The sequence below is a fragment of the Chiloscyllium punctatum genome, chromosome 5 (genome assembly GCF_047496795.1).
Source record: "Chiloscyllium punctatum isolate Juve2018m chromosome 5, sChiPun1.3, whole genome shotgun sequence".
Lineage (NCBI taxonomy): Eukaryota > Metazoa > Chordata > Chondrichthyes > Orectolobiformes > Hemiscylliidae > Chiloscyllium > Chiloscyllium punctatum.
In genome coordinates this window covers 21,193,983-21,219,572 of record NC_092743.1, presented here as the reverse complement: position 1 = coordinate 21,219,572, position 25,590 = coordinate 21,193,983, and the positions used below count along the sequence as shown (strand labels likewise).

General features: G+C 38.4%; 1 protein-coding gene across 23 annotated transcripts in view; it reads left to right on the top strand.

Annotated features, from left to right (window-relative positions):
• LOC140476938 (focal adhesion kinase 1) overlaps window positions 1–25,590 on the top strand; it is a 556,498-nt gene that overhangs the window by 516,547 nt on the left and 14,361 nt on the right. For all 23 annotated transcript variants that reach the window (XM_072569910.1, XM_072569911.1, XM_072569912.1 and 20 more), the window contains 3 exons: window positions 7,061–7,123; window positions 8,478–8,517; window positions 10,013–10,119. In XM_072569910.1, the coding sequence (XP_072426011.1) occupies window positions 7,061–7,123; window positions 8,478–8,517; window positions 10,013–10,119 (210 nt within the window). The remainder of the gene's footprint in view (window positions 1–7,060; window positions 7,124–8,477; window positions 8,518–10,012; window positions 10,120–25,590) is intronic.

Below are 25,590 nucleotides of genomic sequence, written 5' to 3'. Positions count from 1 at the left end.
AGTGCAGGGATTTAACCCACGATCTTGGCGATATTGGCATCACGCTCTAACCATCTGCGCTAACTGACATACCTAGTGCAACCTGCCAGCACCTGGCCCATATCCCTCCAAACTCTTGCTATTCATACCCATACCCTTTTAAATGTTGCAATTATACCAGCCTCCACCACTTCCTCTGGCAGCTCATTCTATACACGTACCACCCACTGAGTGAAAAAGTTGTCTATTAGGTCTCTTTTATGTTTTTCCCCTCTCATCCTAAACCTTTGCCTTCCAGTTCTGGACTCCCACCCTAGGGAAAAGACTTTGTCTATTTATCCTATCAATGTCCCTTATGATTTTATAAAGCATCTACCAGGTCACCCTTCAGCCTCCCATGCTCCAGGGAAAACCGCCCTAGGCTATTCAACCTCTCCCTATAGCTCAAGTCCTCCAACCCTGGCAACATCCTTGTAAATCTTTTCTGAACCCTTTCAAGTTTCACAACATCTTTCCGATAGGAAGGAGACTAGAAATGCATGCAATTTTCCAGCAGTGGCCTAACCAATGTCCTGTACAGCCGCTACATGACCTCCCAACTCCTGTACTCAATACTCTGACCAATAAAAGAAAACATGCCAAACACCACCTTCACTATTCTATCTACCTGCGACTCCACTTTCAGTGAGCTATGAACCTGCACTCCAAGGTCTTTTTGTTCAGCAACACCCCCTCCGACCTTACCATTAAGTGTATAAGTCCTGCTAAGATTTGCTTTCCCAAAATGCGGCACCTCTCATTTATCTGAATTAAACTCCACCTACCACTTCTCAGCCCATTGGCCCATTTGGTCAAGATCCTGTTGTAATCTGAGGTAGCCCTCTTCGCTGTCCATTATTGGTGTCATTTGCAAATTTATTAACTGCAAATTTTTAACTAACCAATAAAGGAAAACATACCAAATGCCTTCTTCACTATCCTCTCTACCTACGACTCCACTTTCAAGGAGCTATGAATCTGCACTCCAAGATCTCTTTGTTCAGCAACACCCCCTCCGACCTTACCATTAAGTGTATAAGTCCTGCTAGGTTTTGCTTTCTCAAAATGGAGCACCTTGCATTTATCTAAATTAAACTCCATCTGCCACTTCTCAGCCCATTGACCCATCTGATCAAGGTCCTGTTGTAATCTGAGGTAATTTTCTTCGCTGTCCACTACACTTCCAATTTTGGTGTCATCAGCAAACATATTAACTATACCTCTTATGCTCACATCCAAATCATTTATATAACTGATGAAAACTAGTTGACCCAGCACCAATCCTTGTGGCACTCCACTGGTCACAGGTCTCCAGTTTGAAAAACAGCCCTCCACCAGCACCCTCTGTCTTCTACCTTTGAGCCAGTTTTGTATCCACATGGCGAGTTCTCCTAGTATTCCATGAGATCTCACCTTGCTCCCAGTCTCCCATGGGGAACCTTGTCGAATGCCCTACTGAAGTCCATATAGATCACATCCACCGCTCTGCCCTCATCAATCCTCTTTGTTACTTCTTCAAATAACTCAATCAAGTTTGTGAAACATGATTTCCCGTGCATTAAGCCATGTTGACTATCCCTAATCAGTCCTTGCCTTTCCAAATACATGTACATCCTGTCCCTCAGGATTCCCTCCAACAACTTGCCCACCACTGACCTCAGGCTCACTGGTTTATAGTTCCCTGGCTTGTCCTTACCACCTTACTTAAACTGCGGCACCACGTTAGCCAACCTCCAGTCTTCCGGCACCTCACCTGTGACTATCGGTGATACAAATATTTCAGCAAGAGGCCCAGCAATCACTTCCCTAGCTTCCCACAGAGTTCTAGAGTACACCTGATCAGGTCCTGGGGAGTTATCCACTTTTATGCATTTCAAGACATCCAGCACTTCCTCCTCTGTAATATGGACATTTATCAAGATGTCGCCATCTATTTCCCTACAGTCTATATCTTCCATGTCCTTTTCCACAGTAAATACTGCTGCAAAATACTCATTTAGTATCTGACCCATCTCCTGCTCCACACAAAGGCCGCCTTGCTGATCTTTGAGGGACCCTCTTCTCTCCCTAGTTACCCTTTTGTCCTTAATGCATTTGTAAAAACTCTTTGGATTCTCCTTAACTCTGTTTGCCAAAGCTATCTCATGTCCCCTTTTTGCCCTCCTGATTTCTCTCTTAAGTATACTCCTACTGCCTTTATACTCTTCTAAGGATTCGCCGTTCTACCCTGTCTATACCTGACATATGCTTCCTTCTTTTCCTTAACCAGCCCTCAATTTCTTTAGTCATCCTCTACCTACCAGCCTTTCCTTTCACCCTAACAGAAATATACTTTCTCTGGACTCTCGTTAACTCATTTCTGAAGGCGTCCCATTTTCCAGTTGTTCCTTTACCTGCGAACATCTGTGCCCAATCAGCTTTTGAAAGTTCTTGCCTAATACCATCAAAATTGGCCTTTCTCCAATTTAGAACTTCAACATTTAGATCTGGTAGACTGGTGAATAAGGTTGGACCATATGGGATCCAGAAGGAGCTAGCCAATTGGATGCAAAATTGGCTTGAAAGTAGGAAACAAAGGGTGGTTGTAGAGGGTTGCTTTTCAGACTGGAGGCTTGTGACCAGCAGTGTGCCACAGGGATCAGTGCTGGATCCAGATTACAGAAGGCATGGTTAGTAAGATTGCAAATGACACCAACATAGGTGATCTAGTGGACAGTGAAGAAGGTTACCTACAATGGAACCTTGATCAGATGGGCTAATGGGCTAGGTGTGGCAGATAATTTAGATATCTGTTGGGTCCCTGAGGAGTGTTGCCAAACAGACCTAGGGGTGCAGGTGCATGTTCCTTGAAAGTGTAATTGCAGGATGGTGGAGAAGGTGTTTGGCATGCTTGCTTTCATTAGTCAGGACATTGAGTTGGGACACTATATTGTTGCTCTGTGGGACATTGCTGAATAGAATACTGCACACAATTCTGGTTACCCTTCTATAAGATTGATGTTAAACTTGAGAGGATGCAGAAAAGATTTACAAGGATGTTGCCACGACTGGAGGGTTTGAGTTTTAGGGATAGGCTGGGGACTTTTTATCTGGAGCATTGGAGGCTGAGGGGTGACCTTAGAGAGGTTCAAAAAAATCATGTGGAGCGTGGATAGGCAAGGTCTTTTTCTGAGGGTGGGGGAGTTCAACTGGAGTGCATAGTTTTCAGGTGAGAAGGGAAAGATTTAAAGACGACCTGATGGGGAACTTTTTCACACCAAAGATGGTGTGTGTATGGAACGAGCTGCCAGACTAATTGGTAGAGATGGGTATAATTACAGCATTTAAAAAGCACCTGGATGGGTACATGAATGGGAAGGGTTTAGAGGAATATGGGCCAAATGCTGGCAAATGGGACTAGGTCAGATTGGAATGTCTGGTCAGTGCAGACAAGTTGGACCGAATGGTCTGTTCCCGTACTGTATGAATCTATGACTCAGTCGGTCAGTCAGCCAATCCAACTGCATAAAGCAGTCGGACATATAATGTAGAGAAAATAGTGTTATTGGCATACATGTGTAAAGTGAACTTATTCCTGTGAATCATATTCCCAAGTCCTGTTGAATAGGAATAGAGCCTAAGGATATCCTTAAGAAATTCTGAAAAGCGATAATGTGGGAAGGTAAAGGAAAGCATTTCTTGAGATGTGCTGACTATATTTAGACTGGTTGGAATGGAACTATGGATAGTCAGTCCCAACAAATAGAGACATAGGAGGAAAATAGCGCATTTTGTCAGTAATGCAGAGTGGACAAGAAGGAATAATGCCCTACTATCATTGTCACATCGAGGTCATAGTTTATGCTTGTAGTAAAATCATATTGTGCTGAGAGGGATGAGAGCCAGACTGGAAGGATTTAAAGGGAGTTATGGGAGGAGTCAGTGCAGCTGAGCAGTATTGATGCATTCAAGAGAAAGTGAGGCAGTGAATGTTGAGGACAACACAATGGAGATCTTTTTTGAGAAAGCACTTTTCAGGAAAACTAAATAGGTGAGGAAATTGGATATTGAGGAATTGATTGAAAAAAGGATCAAAGAGTTAATGTTGGGTCTTATAGGAGAATGCTAATGGGGAGGAACAGCAAAGGGGTCATGATATTTCAGGACCACCTGCATCTAATATGTATAGCCATTAGTAAGTCAAATATAAATGTGTTTCAGTTGAATAGGACATAATATATTGACTGAACAGACAAGGGGAAGATATTTTAAAAAATTTCTTCCACAAAAACTCAATCTTTTCTGTAACTGCCAAACTAAAAATTACACACAGACCTTTTTGGAATTATGCCTGGAAAATATGTTGAGAAATATCTTCAAAATGATAGTCTTTCACAGCATCTGTAGATACTTATTAAATCACTCCTTCCTTTTGTAGGATTTTCATCCTCTCATTACCTTAAACTAACTTCTCATATTTAAAATTGTATTTCTTACCTGCATCACTGCTATTGCAAGTTTAGATGAAATGCCACTATAATGAACAAGTTCAAATTTGATTTTCTTACGACTGTAAATGCAATCCAGAAATGTCATATTGGCAAGGAAAGCTTGAAATATCAACGGAAGAATAATTATGCCCAACCTCTCCCTATTTGGAAATGCTACTGCTAGAAATTCAACTGTGCTGACAAGTTATTTTGGCAGAATAAGATGTTGTCTTAATCTGGAATTTATGATTATATCTGGATAGCAGTGCAATTTGGATTGGAGTCAAGTTTGTTGTTAATGTGTTAAAATAAACAGGTAAGTTTTTGCAGCAGAATTTAAACTATCTACAAAAAATGTTGAAAATATCCAACAGGTGAAGCAGCATCTATGGAAAGAAAGAGAGTAATATTTTCGCTCAGTGACAAAAAAAGACTTGTACCATCAGAATTGGATATGGGTAGTGGTGTAATAGCAAGTGCAGGGTCAGTGAAGAAGTGAGAAAAAAGGAAGCGTCTATGGTGGTGTGGAAGGCTGGAGCAATTAACTGAAAGCTGTCCAGTATAGAGACAATCAAAACAGTTAAGCGCCTCATCTAACCTTCACTAGTATTTAGCCAGAGGATGGAGGAGGGATTAAGTGGCTTTGCCATGTGGGTTAGCTGCAAATGCTGGCAAACTGCAGGTGGTACGCTCAGTTGTGGCACTCTTTAGCCCACAGAGTGACCCTGGTGCCAATGACTGTGTCTACACAGCAACACACTACCCGCTGCTCCTGACCCCACATCACCAGGATCTGTCCGAGTTGCCCTGGTTGTGACGCACATGTCCATCACTGCTACCTCTTCCTCCTCCAGATGAACTCTCAGCTCTGACTCATCGGGGTGGATAGCCATCCTTAGTAAGGAATGGCCTCTGTGTTTCCACTGATCAACTGACTGACAGAAGTTAGCAAGCACACAAGCACAAGCCCCTTCTTTCAGGCAGGTCTGCGAGATTCCCACCAATAAAACTATGTTATTATCACTGATTCACCTGGAAGTAATATTAAGGTTACTGACAGCGATAAGGGAGGAGACAAAAGGGCATATGTTCAAGTCCTGCTTTCATAGACAAGTAGGTGGGAAGGGGAGGCAGAGTTGGGGGTGTAAAGTAGCTTAATAGCATCTCCCCAGTAAAATATTTTCATTAAGTTTTTATAAGACAGATAGAGACAAAGGATGCAGAAATTTAACATCATTATGACTATTTTGTGTGCATTAAAACAACAGCAACCTCTTGCGCCTGATCTCCTGGACATGTGTGACAGTTCACTTGAAATCCAGTGATTTGTGGCTGTACGAGTCACTCACCTATACTTTAAGCACTAAGTATCTTGTAAATGCAATTCAGAGCCATGACATCATTTCTTGAACCCCAATTAAAATTAGTTTGCAGTTGTGCACACGTTGTCTATCCAGTGCTAGATAAAGGCACTGTCGAAAAAAATATTATAGTTTGTGGCATCTTGAAGTAGAGGAGTACTCCTATTTCTGTAAAGATGGTGAAGCACCATTTCACTTGGCAGCATCAACCTCAACCTGGGATTCACTGAAAGAGGGTTAGATCAAGGTTGGCTTCACAGCTCACTAGTTAAATTCAATCGAGACCCAATTCCCACTTTAAACTGGGCAAAGATCTTTGAACGAACTTTCCACTAATGGCTCAGTTGAATTTCTTCCCTGATTTTTCTGCAGAGAGATCCCTGACACGGTTATGAGTTTAGGAGTGTGTCAACCAAGATATGTTGACTTAAAAAGTATGACAATCTGCAGAAAATCTCAATGTTGCAAGCTGTTACAGGAATGGAGAGACGACTTATTCTGTTTAAAATCAATTTCAAGTACTAGTTTATGTCTCTCTTAAAACTGTATTCATGTCAGCATAGTTGGGTTAGAGAGGAAAAATAGTTGATCCAAATAAAGACATTGGTCACAAACCAAATATTTAAAGTATGTGTTTAAAGAAGAAGCAAATAATTAATACATCACAAACAAAAAAATTCTCATGGGGATGAGGCTTGGGACAAATTGATTACAGACCATGTCAAAAATAAAAAAAAAGTTTGCAATTTAGGATTGAGAAACATCCCCATTTCTTTCACTGGTTTTAATCTTTACTGTTCCCACATAATGAAGTGAAGAGCCATCAGCATGTCTTAAGTAAACAGGAGCAAATTGAATTTAACAAGTTATCGGTTTAATTTTAAATGGTCTTAGTATCGTGTCTGTAAGTTGTAATTGAACACTCTTTCTGTATTTCTGCAGCCAAGTACATATAAGCCTTCCTCTGACAGGAAACAGGAATTATTGCATGTTATTCCCATCCTGTGTGTGTAATTTCTGCTGCAAGGGGAAAATAGGCTTCTGTTTCGCTCCCAGACAAATATTATACTATGGAAGTTTTCAGGTCATGTGTTGGAAAATTGGTAAAGTAAACTTCTATTTTGCTGAATTGATTCCACTGCAATCTGTGCAGCAGAAAAAGAATAATAATGTCTTAATGTTTTAATCTCTGCCTTTTAATTTCCTTTTCAGAAACCCGATCCAAGGTCAATGAGAAACAATGTTGATCGCGATGATGGTGGTCTCCTGGACCCAGTGAGTTTTTGCAGTACAGTATTTCTGGTACAAGTAGATTTTCTTACTCTGGTCAAGAGAGCAAAAGATCTCCTTATAATTTTGGTAGATGATTTCTACTGATATAATTTAAGAACTAGACTTGAGGTTACTGTTTTAAATCAGTTTTGTGGAGAAACCCATTTCCCCCATTAAACTGCTTCTAGCAGAGATCATACGTATTGTGCACTAACATTTTATGCATAAGCTACAAATTTGTGACTCTCTTCATGACAAATTTGCACCCATCAGGATAATTCACAAGAGAACCAATAAAGGGGGGAAAAAATAACATTTATATTTTATAAGCGGTGAATGTCAATTTGTTAGCAATTGGATTCTGATTAGTAAAGGTATTGCCATGGAAATGCAGTTGTTAATGACGATTGATAATTTTTAGGCTTTACTTGGGTTTGAAACTAGGCAAGTTGATTGGTCTAGATTTGTCGTTTCCGCACAAATAATTCAGCCAATGGCTGTCATCCATTTTTTTTGAGTTGAAACAGGTGCAATGCTTGTTTATGTTGTTCTTTCTGTCAACATAAAGCAGCTCCCTGTGAGTTAGTATGTGGGGCTTTCAGTACATCAGTGTCACACTGGGCGCCTGGCGTTAATTTTGAATTGATTGTCAGTGTAGTTCTTCACAAAGTTGCGATTATCCACAAATGTTAGTTAAGTGCAGAATCACATCTAATGTTGGATACTGTGTTGCGAGTTTTGCAAGCATGAGCTGGTTGGGTACTGCCGTTATCTTATTTATCGTGAACAGCTGAAAGGATAAGCTATTCAGTACGACCTGCTAATCTTTGGGGCTACAGACTCGCGATGATACCAGCACTGAAATTTCATATACTAGATTACTAATTTGTGTGATAAATAGAATTTTTTTTGGCTTGACAGCGTTGTCTTGTTCATGGCAAACTTCTATCACTACTGCACAGTCACAGTGTGAAACTGCTAGCTTCACCTGTACTTCACCTTAGCAATACTTTATCCTTCCAATTGCAACTTTCTCTGTCATCCACTACTTGTATCATCAGAGTGCCAAAGGTGAAAAACAGTTGTCCACCTTCAGGATAGTGGTATGTACTGAAAGTAAACCAGATAGAGAGGCAAAAAAGAAAATGACAAGAGTTTAGGTTCTGGGTTACCTAGTGAACTGCAAGAATAACTTTTAATTTGTTTTTTTTTCTCTAAGAGCTTCTGTTGAAAACTGACATTAAAAATGTAATTCCATTAAGTAATGAATTTAATTGTCGTCATGTATCTACCAATCAAATATGTAAACTGTATTAAGGCAGTCTTTTATTTTTATACCTTCTCTTTTTTTATTTAGACTGGGAATCAGCACATCTATCAGCCTGTAGGTAAACAAGGTAAGAATTGAAATACCTTAAGCTCAAAGTTATTTTTGGTCAATAAATGAGGGTGAATTTTAGAATGGAACTTTAATGACCCAGTTTCAGATCTTACATTTGTGATTCTGCCAGAAAACTCATGGTGATGTCACTATGGCATGCAGTTCAATTTCACTCTTCTGGTGCAACACCAACAGAGCAGACGTATCGATGATCTTAAATAGCAAATTTAAATGTAATACCATATAAGCAACCTGATCTTTCATCACAAAAAGACATTCTAAATGGTGTATCAGAGAGAAAGACTGAACTTGATCAAAAAAGTGTGGGGAAGCTGTCTGGTGTTGTAATTAACATTAAAAAATAATAAGTAGTGAAATCATTTGTAGTGTCACAGTCAAGAGCATTAGGAAAACAATTCACTATCAACATATGGAATGAGTAACGATATCCAAAGGAAGCTTGGAAGTGTAGTAACAGAGAGGAAGACTTCAGGACAATCTAGGCTGATGGTGTGGTGATCCCTGAAGAAGGGCTTATGCCCGAAATGTCGATTCTCCTGTTCCTTGGATGCTGCCTGACCTGCTGCGCTTTTCCAGCAACACATTTTCAGCTCTGATGGTGTGGTGAACAGATGAAATTCACTGCAGAGGAGTGTGAGATCATTCTTTCTGATTATAAGGAGGGACGATAAAATTTCAGTGGTATAATTTTTAAAAGGTTGCATTAAAGAGTTTGGAGGGGGTTAGGCCCAACCTTCATTGGTAGGATTAGTTAGCAAAGCAGTTAATGAAGCATCTGGAATCCTGAGTTTTGTAAATAGAATCATAGAGTAGAAGCTTTTCTTTAAATTAATTCCTGTGATGTGCATTGTTGGAAAGGCCAGCATTTAGCGCCCATTCCAAATTACCCTTGAGAAAGTGGTGGTGCGGTGCTTTTTGAACTGTGGTCTCAATGGTGAAGGTATGACAACAGTATTACTGAACAATTAGTTGCAAGGTCTTGGACCAACTGAAATAAAGGAGAGAAAAATTGTCCCAAGTCATGACAGGATTTAGCATGCAGCAGAACCTGCCAACGTTGGTGTTCCCATAGACTTCTACCCTCGTCCTTCTAGGCAATAGAACCTGTGGGTTTGGGAAATGAATTAGTGCAGATCATTTTGTAAATAAAGTTGCCACAATATGCTGGTGGAGGAGAGTGAGAGTATTTAAGATGAGGTTGGGTCCCTTTCTAGCAAGGTATTTTGTTTGAAATGGCATTAATGCTAATAAAACCAAATCCCTAAAATTTACCAGGTCTCCCACATGGCTATTGAGCAACCAAGCAGTGTATTCTGCAGATCAGACTCTCAAAATGCACTCTGTGAAGAAGTCTATTTCACATTCTTTAGAAGTATTTCTGATTATTGGTTATTATATATTTTGACAGATATGTATTATTTCTAAATTTCCAGCATTATAACAATCAATGAAGTAACAATTTTGTTTTTTTTTCTCTCCTTGTCCAACAGAGCATGCAGCGCCACCAAAGAAACCTCCTCGACCTGGTGCCCCTAGCCATGGAGGAAGCATTGCCAGCCTAAACAGTCCAATTGACAATTACAATGAAGGAGTGAAGGTTAGTATTTAGATGTAAACTTGCAATACTAATCAATGAGGCATCATATTATTATATGCAGCTTTCAACTGAGACTGTAGTTTGAGTCAGATACTTTTGTAAGATTTCAGCTGACATCTTATAAAAACTTTGGGGATCAAAATGGATTTCTAACATGGCTGTTTGAAGTTTTTTTAATAAAAGAACATGTTCAAATGTACAGTAGGTTAATAAAAACCAGGAACAAGACAATTGATTTAGATAATTACTTCTCAATCCATCATTTAATTTATTAAAAACCTGTTGTTTTAAGTCATACATAGGAGTCTCCTGTTTTACAAACGTCTGACTTATGAATACTCGCAATTCAGAACATGATCCCATACTGGGCTACAATTTTAAAGATCCAGCATATGAACATTTCCTGTACTTATGAATGGCTATTTTGTGTCCGATCTGTGTCCAAGTCAACTCGCAAAGAGACTCCAGAATGGAACTGATTTGTAATGAGGGAACTGCCTCTACATATATCGTTTCTGAGTCCTTATATCTCACTTGGTTTCTACAGAAATCATCAGAATAGAATCATCTAAAGACTAGATTGATCTAGAACCTTTTCTAACCACCAGGGCTTTCAAAGTGCTTTATTGCCAATTAAAGATTAATTAATATATTTATTATTATAAATGAAATGCCGAGCAAATTTTCTTACTACAAGCTCCCACAAACTGCAATATAATCAGCAAACCAGTTTCTCGTGATGTTGATTTTTGAGATTAGTATTGGCAAGGACACCTGGGTAATCTCCCAGCTTGGTTTCAAAATTTTGCCATGGTATCTTCTACATTCACCAGAGAGGGCAGGAAGGTCTTTGGTTTAGCCTCTCATTCTAAACTTCATCACCTCCAACTGTACTGCACTCCCTCAGTACTACATGAGAATGTCAACCTGGATTTCAATGCCCAGGTCCCAGTGTGGTCTTAGCCTGCAGAAATCTAGTAAGCAAAGTGTAGATTGATTTCAATGCTTAATTCAACAGAATGCTTACTGTGAGAAGTTGCAAAATAAAGTGGTGCTTTTAGTTTTTGTAAGCAACCCTCAGTAATGTGAAAATAAAGAGGTATTGTATCCATATGCAATCTGAACAGATCTTTAGCAATACCTAATGGCGAAAAAGCTTGAGCTTTTTTCTTCTCCAGTATTATCTGACTAAATATAGTGGCATAAACTGTGAACACATCATCTTCTCTTCTGAAGATGCTGATTGCTTGCTGGTATGTAGTTCATGGGTACTAATTGACCTCTGATATTTTGCCATTATTCATTTGTGAGCCTTGACATTTGTTAAGCTATTTTTACATCAGGGTACTTCAAGGCTGAGCCTCCTTTGAGATGAACTATTCACTGAATCATCAGGGAGATTTTTATTCTATTTTTAAATCATGTGGTTGATTTTATAGGACCTTAATTCTTTGGTGTTGCACCTTCAGGGTTGTGTTGTCTTGGTTTTCTACATGTTTTGCAATTTTAATTTATTTAAATAAGGTTTTATGGAACTGCATCGTTCTCCTTCATAATGTTGAGATTTAAGGAGGTTTTTACTACTAATGTCTTTCAATTCTTTCAGGTATTGTACTGCTGGCTAAAGGCAGTCAGGGAGTAAACTCAATAAGCTAGATTGATTGCTTTCCTGCCTGTCACCTACCTTCTACTCACCTCTGCTCTGGATGCATTCTAGTCGTGGCTGGCCATTGTATGGCTTACCTTCTTTTGCACTAGTTAAAGCCCCTTAAATGGGTAGTTCAAGCCTACTTAAAATCCTCATCCCACTAATTAAGTAGTGTCAGGCGATACCTGCACCGTGCACCCAGCCCTAAATGGAAGAGGGACGAGTACATGTTGAACAGCACCCTGGGGCCAATTTGAGGCACAAGCCACAATGTATCCCACTTCCTAACCTGGTCACTGACTCCACTCTGCCTTGTCTATGCAGACCTACCCCGATTGAGACCCTTAGTTGAGTCAAACCTTTTCATAGTCCTTGATGTACTGATAGTATTCTCTGCTCCCACTGCTGTGAGCCTCTGACTTCCTGTTGTTAAGGGGTTGAAATTTCTTGAGAGCTGTTGAGACTACAGTCTAGATCTTCTCTCCCTTCACTCCCATCTTCCAGATCTTTATGATGAATTAATTAATAATGTAGAAATGGCAGATGAACAAATCTCATATCAAAGAGATTGTTGTGGAAGCAATATTGACTGCAACAATTGCTACAATATACCTGGCATCCACTGGCTATGTAAAGGGCAACTGGTTAATCTTCTGGTTAAAGTCTCCCCTCAACTCAGTTTAATCTGTGTGAGGTAGTGATGGGAATCATTGGCAGGTTGAGGAATAAAGTAACCCCATTAAATCCAGCTCAGTGTAACAGTCCTCCTTGTTTGAAACCATGAAGCTGTGCCCAGCAATCTAGAACAAAGAACAAAGAAAATTTACAGCCCAGGAACAGGCCCTTCGGCCCTCCAAGCCTGAGCCGATCCAAATGTTTTGTCTAAACCTGCCGGTCAATTCCTAAGCATTTGTATCCCTCTGCTCCCCACCTACTCATGCATCTGTCCAGACGCATCTTAAATGAATCTACCTTGCCTGCCTCTACCACCTCTGCTGGCAACACGTTCCAAACGCGCACCACCCTCTGTGTGAAGTACTTGCCGCGTGTATCCCCCTTTAGCTTTCCATCTTTCACCTTGGAAGCATGACCTGTCATTATTGAATCCTTCACCCTGGGAAAAAGCTTGTCTATATCCACCCTGTCTATACCCTTCATGATTTTGTAAACCTCAATCAGGTTCCCCCCTCAATCTCCTTTTTTCTAGTGAAAATAAACCTAATCTACTGAACCTCTCTTCATAGCTAGCATCTTCCATACCAGGTAACATTCTCGTAAACTTTCTCTGCACCCTCTCCAAAGCGTCCACATCCTTTTGGTAATGTGGTGCCTAGGACTGTACACTGTATTCTAAATGTGACCGAACCAATGTCGTGTACAATTTTAACATGACTTGCCAGCTCTTATTCTCAATACCCCGTCCAATGAAGGCAAGCATACCGTATGCCTCCTTGACCTCTCTATCCATCTGTGCAGCAACCTTAAGGGTACAATGGACCTGCACTCCCAGATCTCTCTGCCCATCAGCTTTTCCCAAGGCTCTTCTATTCATTGTATAATTCGCTCAAGAATTAGACTTACCTAAATGCATCTAAATTGCTTTAAAAATCTCAAGTTCTAGAAGAAAACAACAAATGTCATTGAAATGTTGAAAGACAAGGGATTTACATCCTTGAAGATTAACCATTTGCCGTTTACACATGACAGTGGATGCCAGGTATATTGTAGCACTTGTTGCTTTTCTAAAAGGCTACAATCTAGATTGACTTCTGATGTAATGCAGAGTGTTAAATTGTTCAAGGTTGTGTTGTTTGGATAGATGTTATCCGATGGTCCTTATCTGGTAAGATAAAGATGCATGATATGTGAAGATGAGGCAGAACATCTCCCTGAATCCAAGTCAATATTACTTCCACAACAATCTCTTCGATATGTGATTTATTCATCTACCATTTCTGCATTATTAATTAATTCATCATAAAGATCTGGATGATGGAAGTGGAGGGAGAGAAGATCTAGACTCTAGTCTCAAGAGAAATTATTAGATCTTGCAATTTGATATCAGAATAAGGTGATGATTTTGATTTTTGAAAAGAGCAATAATAGTTTCCCAGTGGAAGTAGGCTGATTTTTTTCAAGAACAAAAAGATTTAAGATGACTTGTCACCTCAGTGTATTACAGAATGCACCTTGAGTTGATTACACCTTTCAGAAAATAGAATTTTGTAAGTTGCAACTTGAGATAAGGAAGTTAATAGCTAGAGGTAATGATGAACCTGTCTGTTAAAAATAATAAAGTTTCAGTTATGGTGCTCAGCACGATGTCAGGCACCACAGTATGGAAAGAAATTAAACCTTTAGAGGAGACAAAGCAGTTAGACTAGGATGCTGACCGGTATAACGAAATACAGAATGAAGAAAGTCTTAAAAATATGGGGCTTTTGTTTTAATTAAAATGGCCTATGTTATAGGGCAGTATTGTAGATTTAAATAAAATTATGAAAGGATGAGATAAAATGGATAAAAACAGCTTGTTTTCAGTTTAGAGGGATTTTCACTGAAGGACAGTAAAATGATTTTAACTGATTAAACAGAGAGCAGGGTATAGAAGGTCAAGAGGCTGTGAATTCGCTTCCAGGATTTGTCATTGAGACAGAAACAAAATCAACGTTCACAGCTAGATTGGAAAGGTAGATCAAGGAAAAAGAGTCAAGATGATGTTAGAATGCAGGGTAAATATAATTAAGACTTTTTGCTTGAAGCCAACACAGACTGATTGATTGAACCAATGCACCGAGTTCGCTGTTGCAATTTTAAAAAAATTAGTGTATTTTGACATGGCAAGCTATGAAAGTTGAAATTTTGCTTTCTGACCATTTCAAAACCAAAGTTACATGCTAAATCATAACCCCTTTTCACAAAATCCAAACAATAGAAACCTAAATCATCATGGTCAAATTTCATTACACAGCTGTGCTGATCATTAAGAGCGATGACCAGGCAGTTAGGTTTATGAAAAGTAGAATTAAAAATATTCGTTTTTAAATCGTGTTCCTTTCTTCCACAAACTCCAAGAAACTGAATCACTGTTTAAAAGCCATCAGTGGTGACTGAACCAAAGCTTTGGATGCTGACGTTTGTGTGCTAAATTTTGTGCAGCTGGATGGGAAACAAACTGCGATTTTCCTAACCAAATAAATAAAATTGCCTGGTTTCCATGAGGTATATACTGAGTGGAGTGCACTTAAAGGCACCATAAGGGAGAAAACGGTAAATGTTTCTTGTTTTGAAAGTGTTGTCCGAAAGAGGCACTTGATTTAAAAAGCAAGTAACATTTTTTTAATTACAGGCTCTTGTTGCCTGCAGAATGTCCCTTTCACCACATTAACTCTTCTGTTTATCCATATTTGCTCCTCAAATATTCCTCGTGAACAAAAGCAATTCCCAGTCCAGTATGAAGTCTTAAAGATCTTATGCTCTCAGACTTTCTTGCAGGTCACTGCTAAGTAAACTTATCCCAGCTGGACTGGTAGTTGAGACTCATAATTGGCCTCTATCCCATTTGGCTTCAGTGGGTAAAGAAGCAAAGAAATTCAGCAGTGTTCAGATTCTTGGTGAGCAGTTTTCAGCTGAATCCTGGAATACGCTCAACACTGATACCCTCCAAGATGAGTAGCCTGCCAATACTCACTGATCACTATTTTTGTCTGCCTACTGCCACATTCATGCTCAAACTGATGACCAAGAATTATCAATCTTGATTTTAGCATCAAAATGTACCTGCCCAAAACACCAGCAGCAGTCTTACTTCAATGTTTAATGAAGGTTCCGAAAGCTAGTGTGCTTCCAATTAAACCTGTTGGACTATAACCTGGTATTGTGTGATTTTTAACTTTGTATGCCCCAGTCCAACACTGACATCTCCAAATCAATGTTAAAGTGGTAGTAACTGGACAAGTTAGTGTATAAGTGATTAGATCATGTGCTATACTTGTCTTTTTGCTATGGTATTGGCTAACAAAAGCTGGGAATGGGCACAGTTAATTTGCCCACATTCTTTTTTATTGGAAGTTATGGAATTGCAGATCATATTTCCATTGTAACATGCATGAAATTGGAAATAAGATCACTGACTCAAACCGTCCTCTATTCAACTCTTGTCTCCATGTATTAGTTCATTTTAATGTTTTCTGTTTTAAGTTTCAACATTGCTTTGTCATTCATTATTATTTTATAAATGTTTGCCAATATGGGACTCCTTTCCAACATCAACACGAAGTTGAAGTGGGTAGTAAGCCACTTGGTTGCATCAATCATTTCAAATGACGCAAATTTTGTGGTCACCACTCACCTTGATAAAAGTAATTCACAGAGATCTAGTGATCGTTTTCTAACATTACTTTGAATCTGCTACCAAATAAAGGGGATCTCTGGTCATCCAGAAACAGTGATGTAATCAGTCAATTATATGAAAGAATTTCCACAGATAGCATGCTCGGAATTAAAACTTATTTTCATTAATTTTTACAGGGGTGTGATAGAGTTGGACAAGCACATGAGCTGTTGAATTGTGATAATTATTTTAAAAGAAATTTTATTAAAATTGATGAGAATTACAAAAATTATAAAGTTAATTTGCATGGACCAAGACCAAGTTCAGCGTGTTTATGACTTAGTAGACTATTACAAACCCAGTTATACCTCATTAACAAAGGTAATTATTTGTGATTTTACAGCATAAAAGAGGAACTTGTCGTCAGTAAAGTAATTTCTAAACATTTGTGAGGACTTCAGTGCCACACACACACTACAGGAGCAGGAGATCACAGCCAGCAAACTTTGGATTCATGTTTAACTACATAATGTGGATGCCAGGTGCTACTGTCAGATTCGTGAGGTGATGATGGTGAAGGTGAAGAGTTTCACTATCATCACAACTGTTAACTCTATTCATAGAATACAGATCACAGCACTTGAAGATAAAAGGCTGACCCTGACATACAGGCAACTAGAATGTAATGCATTCTGGCCTTTTCAAGACACCTAAGAATAAATTACAAAGAAAGTCATTCTGAAAATCCCTCGTGTTACCTTGCCCAAATTTTGAAATTCAGTCTAGAGAATTAGTAACTGGCATTACACAGATTTGTTTCCCTTTTGCTTCTATCTATTCCACACTGAACCCAGCTTAATGTTTTTCAAAATCAGTGACAGGTTCATGAGCTGGTGCCAGGCAATTTGTTTTTTTTTTTGTTTATTCTAATTTGCATCCAATATGCTTGAGTCCAATGATAATGCAAAATATTCAATGATGTATTTTCTATTTGATCCTTACAGTTGCCAAACAGGGTTTTGTTTAAACAAAAAAAAAACTGCAGATGCTGGAAATCTAAAACAAAAACAGAAATTGCTGGAAGAATTTGGCAGGAGAAATAGCCCAATTCTGAGGAAGCGTCACCGGACCTGAAATGTTAACTCTGCTTTCTCTCCACAGATGCTGCAGAATTTCCTTATTTATTTTAGATTTTCATTCTTTGTTTGTAACTTCCAATAAAACCCTTTCCTTTATTGGTCAGTGCGTTGAGTATAGGAGTTGGGATGTCATGTTACGACATTGGTGAGGCCCTTTTTTACAATACTCTGTTCAATTCTTGTCTGCCTGCTATAGGAAGGATGTTGTTAAACTTGAAAGGGTTCAGAAAAGATTTACAAGAATGTTGCTGGGATTGGAGGGTTTGAGCTATTGGAGAGGCTGAGTAGGCTGGGGCTTTTTCCCTGGACTGTCAAACGCTGAGGAGTGACCTTGTAGAGGTTTATAAAATCATGAGGGGCATGGTAGGATAAATAACCAAGGTCTTTTCCCCAGAGTGGGAGAGTCCAAAACTAGAGGGCATAGGTTTGAGGTGAGAGGGGAAAGATTTAAAAAGGATCTGAGGGGCATCTTCTTCATACGGAGAGTGGTATGTGTATGGAACAAGATGCTAGAGGAAGTGGTGGAGTTGGGTATATGAATAGGAAGTGTTTAGAGGCATATAGGTCAAATGCTGACAAATTGGACTAGATCAGTTTAGGATATCTGGTTGTCGCACATGAATTGGCCTGATAGGCTGTATGACTCTGTGGCTCAATCCCATTAACTTTATTATACTAACAATCCTTATGTAGCAGTTTTCATTTTTTAAAATTGATTAAAGCTTAAAATAGATAATTGCAGTAAGTACTTCACAATCAATCTATTAACAATTAAACAGTCACTAAGTTATGACAACTATCTTGTAAAATTGGTGACAGGCATGATTAACCTAATAAGAACAACAAATGAGAATAGGCCATTCAAGCCTACTCCACAATTCAGTTAGACATGGCTGAATCTGTTTGTAACCTCAACTCTACATTCTTTCATACCCACGATGATCTTTCAACCTTTTGTAATAAAGAATCCTGTCTACCTCTGCCTTAAAAATATTTAAATACTCAACATCCATTGCACTTTGATGAAAGGATTTCCAAAGACACTCAACCCTCAGAAAAAAAAAATGTTTCTTCCTTTCTGTTTTAAATGTGCAATGCCTTATTTCTAAACTATGATCCCTAGTTCTAGATTCCCCCATAAGAAGAAAGGGCAATCTAATGCTCCTTTATTTTGATGTTCTTTTTGTACCAGTGAAGTTAAAATGCATAATTGAAATTATTCAACTAATTGGTAAATCCTCTATGTCTGTAAAATCACAAATCAAGAATTCATCTATCTATCTCAAAAAAAAATAAAACAAACATCAACATCTGCGTGCAAAAATCACGTATCCACAATTTTTAACCTTTTCATTCACAGAGGTTCTGAGGAATGGAACCCTCTCGGATGCAACAGAATGACTGTAATTTGCCTGAATATAAGATTCTCTAAGCAGTCCCTTCATAAATCCAACTGGCCTTCGCTTCTGTATTGTACTTGTAAGAAGGCTAACTTAATGGAGAAGTGTTATGGCTTTTGTTTTTACCCGTGCAATCTCTTAGGTTTTTCTTTTTATGATTTCTATTTTGATTTAACTTGTCTGACTGTGATGGTACATGAATATCTGTAACTTACAAATGAATAAGGTAAATGGGCAGCTTAGAATTGTGTAGCAATCACTCAATTCAGAAGTCATTACACTGGTTAAATGTCCCATGTCTTCCAGTCCTATGCTCCTTGGAGTAGTATATTATATCCTATTTATATTTTGCACTTTCTATTTTGTTATATCACAATTTTTTATAATTCAATAATGTTAGATATTTTCCAAACATTTTGAAGTTTTTGACTTGGAGGTTAAATTTATTGTTATTACCATAGGTTTAAGTCAATCTTAAAAGTTTTTTAAAAATTCTTCCAAGAATAAAGTTGACTTATACATTGAATATCACACAAGCCAATGGTGGCGGTGGTGATTTTGGAATGTAAAAAAAAAAGTCTATTTTGTTCGCCATACTGTCTGCTCTACATTGGCATGCCTTAAACTTCATAGCATCACATTAGCAATATGACTGATCATTTAAGGAAGGTGGTAATGAAAAGCCAGGGAACTATAGACCAGTGAGCCTGACATCGGTGGTAAACAGGTTGTTGGAGGAAATCCTGAGGGACAGAATTTACTTGTATTTGGAAAGGCAAGGACTGATTAAGGATAGTTGACATGGTTTTTATTTGTGGGAAATAATGTCTCACGAAACTGATTTTTTTTTTGAAGAAGTAACAAAGAAAATTGATGAGGCCAAAGCAGTGGATGTGATCTATATGGACTTCAGTAAGACATTCGACAAGGTTCCTCATAGTTGTCTGGTCAGCAGGTTAGATCACAGGGAATACAGGGAGAGCTAGCCATTTGGATACAGAACTGGCATGGTGATAGAAGGTGGTGGACGGCTGCCTTTCAGACTGTGTGTCCAGTGGTGTGCCACAGGGATTGGTGCTGGATCCACAATTTTTTGTCATTTATATAAATGATTTGGATGTGAACAAAGGAGGTATAGCTAGTAAGTTTGCAGATGGCACCAAAACTGGGGGGGTGTAGTGGACAGTGAAGGAGGCCACCTGAGGTCTTGATCAGATGGGCAAATGGTCTGAGGAGTGGAGAATGGAGTTTCATTTAGATAAATCTGAGGTGCTGCATTTTGGAAAAGCACATCGGGGTAGGACTTATGCACTTAATAATAAGGTCCTGGGGAGTTGCTGAACAAAGACACCTTGGAGCGCAGCTTCATATTTCCTTGGAAGTGAAGTCACAGGTCGATAGGATAGTGAAGAAGGCCTTTGGTATGCTTTCCTTTATTGGTCAGAGCATTAAATATAGGAGTTGGGAGTTCATGTTGCAGCTGTACAAGACATTGGTTAGGCGATTTTTGGAATACTGTGTGCACTTCTGGTCTCCTTCTGTCGGAAAGATGTTGTGAAACTTGAAAAGGTTCAGAAAAGGTTTACAAGGATGTTGCCAGGGTTGGAGGGTTTGAGTTATAGGAAGAGGCTGAACAGGCTGGGGCTGTTTTCCCTGGAGCATCGGAGACTGAAGGGTGACCTTAGATATGTTTATAAAATCATGAGGGGCATGGGTAGGATAAATAGACAAGGTGAAAACAATGACTGCAGATGCTGGAAACCAGATTCTGGATTAGTAGTGCTGGAAGAGCACAGCAGTTCAGGCAGCATCCAACGAGCAGCGAAATTGACGTTTCGGGCAAAAGCCCTTCAGGAATAAAGGCAGTGAGCCTGAAGCGTGGAGAGATAAGCTAGAGGAGGGTGGGGGTGGGGAGGGGATGAAGGTGATAGGTCAGGGAGGAGTGGGTGGAGTGGATAGGTGGAAAGGAGATAGACAGGTAGGACAAGTCCGGACAAGTCATGGGGACAGTTACTGAGCTGGAAGTTTAGAACTTCGTGGGCGGCACGGTGGCACAGTGGTTAGCACTGCTGCCTCACAGCGCCTGAGACCCGGGTTCAATTCCCGCCTCAGGCGACTGACTGTGTGGAGTTTGCACGTTCTCCCCGTGTCTGCATGGGTTTCCTCCGGGTGCTCCGGTTTCCTCCCACAGTCCAAAGATGTGCAGGCCAGGTGAATTGGACATGCTAAATTGCCCATAGTGTTAGGTAAGGGGTAAATGTAGATGTAGGGGTATGGGTGGGTTACGCTTCGGCGGGGCGGTGTGGACTTGTTGGGCCGAACGGCCTGTTTCCACACTGTAAGTAATCTAAGTAATCTAATCTAATCTAAACTAGGGTCTCTTCCCTAAGGTGGGGGATTCCAGAACTAGAGGATATAGGTTTAGGGTGAGAGGGAAAAGATTTAAAAGGGGCTGTGTGTATGGAATGAGCTGTCAGAGGAAGTGGTGGAGGTTGGTCCATTTACAGCATTTAAAAGGCATCTGATTGGGTATATGAATAGGAAAGGTTTAGAAGGAAATAGGCCAAGTGCTGGCAAGTGGGATTAGATTAGTATAGGATATCTGGTCAGCATGGTCAGTTGGACCAGAGTCTGTTTCCGTGCTGTACTTCTCTGTGACTCCATAACCTGCTTGATCTGAAACACTTTAATGTATAAAAGGACTCTAGCCTTAAAGATGTTTTATGAGCTGAAAACCTGAGGTCGATTCCTAATGTGAGTATAACCCTCAAGATATGTCTGTTAGCTGAAAAAGAAGGGTGGTGGGATTTGAGGGTCAACTGATAATTGTATTTAGGCCTGAATATATGTTTTGACATCCAAAAACAGGATTTGCCATATATGCCAAGTCAATATATACATCTTGATCTATGGTGGTGAAGCAAACACAATATTATCATTGAATTAAAATAGTAGGAAATTCAATAACTTAAATATAATTCATTAAATCAGAGACTTGACAATTTAAACAACTTCATTTCCACAAAAGTAACAGCTCTTACCTAAATTTTGAGGTTGGCACATTTTTATATTCTGTATACTGTTAAGCTGGTATTGAAGCACCATGATTCTGAGTCGCAGAGTCATCACTCTTCCATTTTTAAAAAGAATTATAAATACATACGTAACTGCAATAATATAATCATGCACTAGCAGCTTATAGAAAACTGTTTCCAACCTCATGTTGAGAAGCCATCGGTCTTTTCTATGTTACTTCAAGCAAAACTTCTCTATTACACATCTCTAATGGCAGATATGAAAAGGAAAGCAGGAAAGAACTTCATGGTGTGAATTTAGACATGCCTTTGTGTCATAATAAACATGTTTGATTGTACAATTGCAAATCTGCATCTACAATTTCTCATTCTATTCTGTTTGAGTTTTTTATCATTTGGGTTGCATTGCTAATTGCTGCAATATTTTATTGCTTACATTGGGAAGTTAAATATTTCTGCAGTTTCTTGCTCTTATCGTTCTTCCCTATGCAGTAAAACTATTTAATTTTAACCAATACCAGACTTTATTACTTGTTTGATATATTCCAGTGATTTGGTTTGCATGTTTTAAAAAGAATGCTTTTAGATTAGCAGAATTACTTTTTAAGGTGAAATATGAACACAGCTTTTAAATTGCACTCTAACACATTTTGATGATGCATGATATTCTTAGACTGCCATTGTTTTCACAGCTTTTAACATAGTTTTGTTAACTGCACATTGCATTTTTGGTTTGCTTGCTGCATTTTTAATAATTGTTTTCCTTTTTTTCTCCTTTTGGTAAATTTCTTTAACTTCCTTCACATTGTGTTCACCACTAGCCATGGAGGGTAAGCAAATAATATGTGTATTTCTTTCTTTTTAAATGTTGTCTTGTATTTACCATTCAGTATTTGTTCCTTCAAGGTGACGTGAAAAGGGTTGTTTAATTGCAACATGTTTCGTTGAAAACAGTTAAATATTTAAATTGATTATTATAGCTGAAGTTCCCTTTCTCTCAGATTCTATACTTGACTAAATAAGGGTTTTAAAAAAAAGTGTTTCAGAAGAGGAGGAGAAAGTTGAGGCTATCATACCAGCTTGGCCCTTTGAGAGGACCCTCTGCACATTCCCCAGAGCCCTGTGACTTGTGTTATTTCAGCATAAATCCAATTCCTTTTTGAAAACTATTGTTAAATCTGCTACAGCCACCTTTTCCAGCAGTGTATTCTAGATCATTGAAATGCATTATGAGAAATATCCACTTCGTTCAGTTTATTGTGTACTTTGGAGTGCTCAATCCCTTTATTTAAAAATTGTTACATTGTGGCTTTGGCCTGTCTGAAAATCAATTTCCCACTTTGAAAATGAACCACATTAGAATTCAAGGTAGCAGAAATAAATTGTCAAATGGTAACCAATGTTAATATGGAAACTTCTGTTTAGGATCGTGATCTTATGACTAAAATTCTGAAATAAAATTTGAGAAATCAGTGGTGTGTACTGGATGCAATCAAGGCAGGAACATCAGTTCAGTACTGTTGATGCTCTGTGCATTGGCAGTTGTCTTGTTTTTATTGATTTTTGCATTTCTACCACAGCTATGTTCATTCCATCTGTGTTTTTTTTTTCTGGCCCAGTACTTAAGAGTGGATCAAGAAGCTTGCCTCCTTGTAACAATGGACCATTACAGTTGCCATGCAGATTAAATTGGTAGTGTAGGTTGAAGAAGTTTGTCTCAGTTATCATAGACTAAAAAATGAATTAATGATATGAAGACACAAAACAAATTGTTACTTTCATCATCAGCAAAGGCAAGATTATTTAGCTTCACCTCAGTAGCAGAACAATTCTATTGGACTACTTGCACCCATATTTCCCACTTCAAATAAAATTTCCTACTGATTATAATATTGCCTTTTGACTAAACTTTGCACCTGTCCCATTGTCAGATATTTTGAGAATAGATATGTTTATAACATGCTTTTACATCTTATAAATAGGAGTCTAAAACCTCCATAAAATAAAACAAACATTTTGCTTTGGAATACAGAACTTCAAAGTTGGTGTCTCATTTTTACAAGTATGTTTCTTTTCTCCTAGTCCTGATAAGTGCAAAACAAAAAGCGTGTTTTTTTTTTAGCAATGTCTAACTTGTAGTTTTGGAATCCCCAGTGTTTTGCTTTGTTGCAACCTAACACTTTTTTTTGGTCTCTCTTTCATTACTGTTGTTTGGGATGGGTCAATATTTTCACTGAAGTGGAAAAGTGATTTGATTAATTTGAACTGCTTCAAATGTGAAACAAATAAAGGTCAAGGGGCTCTTGTCTCCTTTACATTTTTGTTCAAGCTTAGAACAGTGGACTGGAGAAAGGGAGACCAACCTAAATGAAGTAAATTGACCAAAAAATAGATTTGAGATTTTCATCAAAATTGACAAGTAATTTCCTTACTTCATGCTATAGATGTATAAACGGACTTACTAGGTGCAATGAAGTCCTGACTGTAATCTTTCTCTCAGTGAATACTGCATTGTTATCTGCATTTCCTTGTTGATCAGAAGTGAACTGAAAATTTTGGCAGCAGATTAGCAAGAGGTTACAACTAATGACATTGCCATCTCAAATGAATATATGATGAAATTTAAATGTAAAGTTGGAATTGACTTCTTCTGGGTGCACTCTTTAAAAAAATTTTAAGAAGTTTGTACAGAGATCTATATTTCCAGCATATCAACATCGTTAAATCTCTGTGATCTTCGCACACCTCTTGAGAAATACAAATACTACAAAAGGCATAATCATTTCTTAAGTAGATCCCTTTTGCAAGCACTTACTTTTTCCTTATCATGGTGTTTGTGTGACTTCTTAATAGTCCGCACTGAAACAAATTTTAATATAAAAATAAGTCAGAATTCCAAAAGAGCCATAAGGTTGTATGCCCAACAATAATTTGTAGGACACTACAAACGAGGTGATGTACAAATGTATCCTTTTTACAAGTGAAATAAGTAAGAACATTGAGCTTTTAATGAAAGGTTAGAGATCAATTTAGGGCTCATTTTTGCAGAAAATATAAGTTCCCTTTTCTAGTCACCTTCTGATGTTATATTTAAATTATAGCTCTTTGTTGTGTGTCTTAACAACACATATTCAACTTACTTTCTTGAATGTGGTCATAATCACCCTTTTTACTAACGTTCAAATTTAAATTAAATCATTTAGGATGTTGACTACTTTTACTAATCTTCCTGTGGCCTTGTTTTAATGAATTGCTGGTAGAATCTGTTATTTGAATGAAATTCATATGTAGTGTACTGAAATGCAAGATGGGAATGTTTGGTAAATGCTTTGCTAGAATTTCATTTGTCCACTGCCAAAGTTTGTGATGCTTGAATTGAACATTTGCAAAGTTACGTAATGGACCGTTCCATTTTTATTCGAAAAATTATATGTAGTTTTTTTTATCCATCATTTGAGATATAAAACCATTTGCTGCACAAAAACATTTGATTATTGATTTTTCTCATGGTGGAGAGAAATGGTTTTTGTTTATTCAGTTTAAGTGTAGCAATATTTTGTTCCCATTTAAACTTTCTTACTGTTTAATCTCTTCATTCACATGGTTGTTATTTTAATAAAAGTTCTAAATCTTTGTAGTCATATGTGATTCTACAAATGGCAGTTGTAAACTGAATCCAATTTATCCATCTACTGAGAGTGCTACATGTCTCCAATAAAGATATGTTGGTCTAGTATATATCACCAGAAAAAAAAAGTTGTTGGTCAGTGAGAAACTGCATTGAGCAGTGAACTAACATATAGTGCTTTAAATTCTGCCCAAACCAGAGATGAAGATCGTGTCAAAGTTTTCATAGTGCTGTATGAAGTAAGATTTAGTCAAAATCACATGACACCAGGTTATATTCCAATAGGTT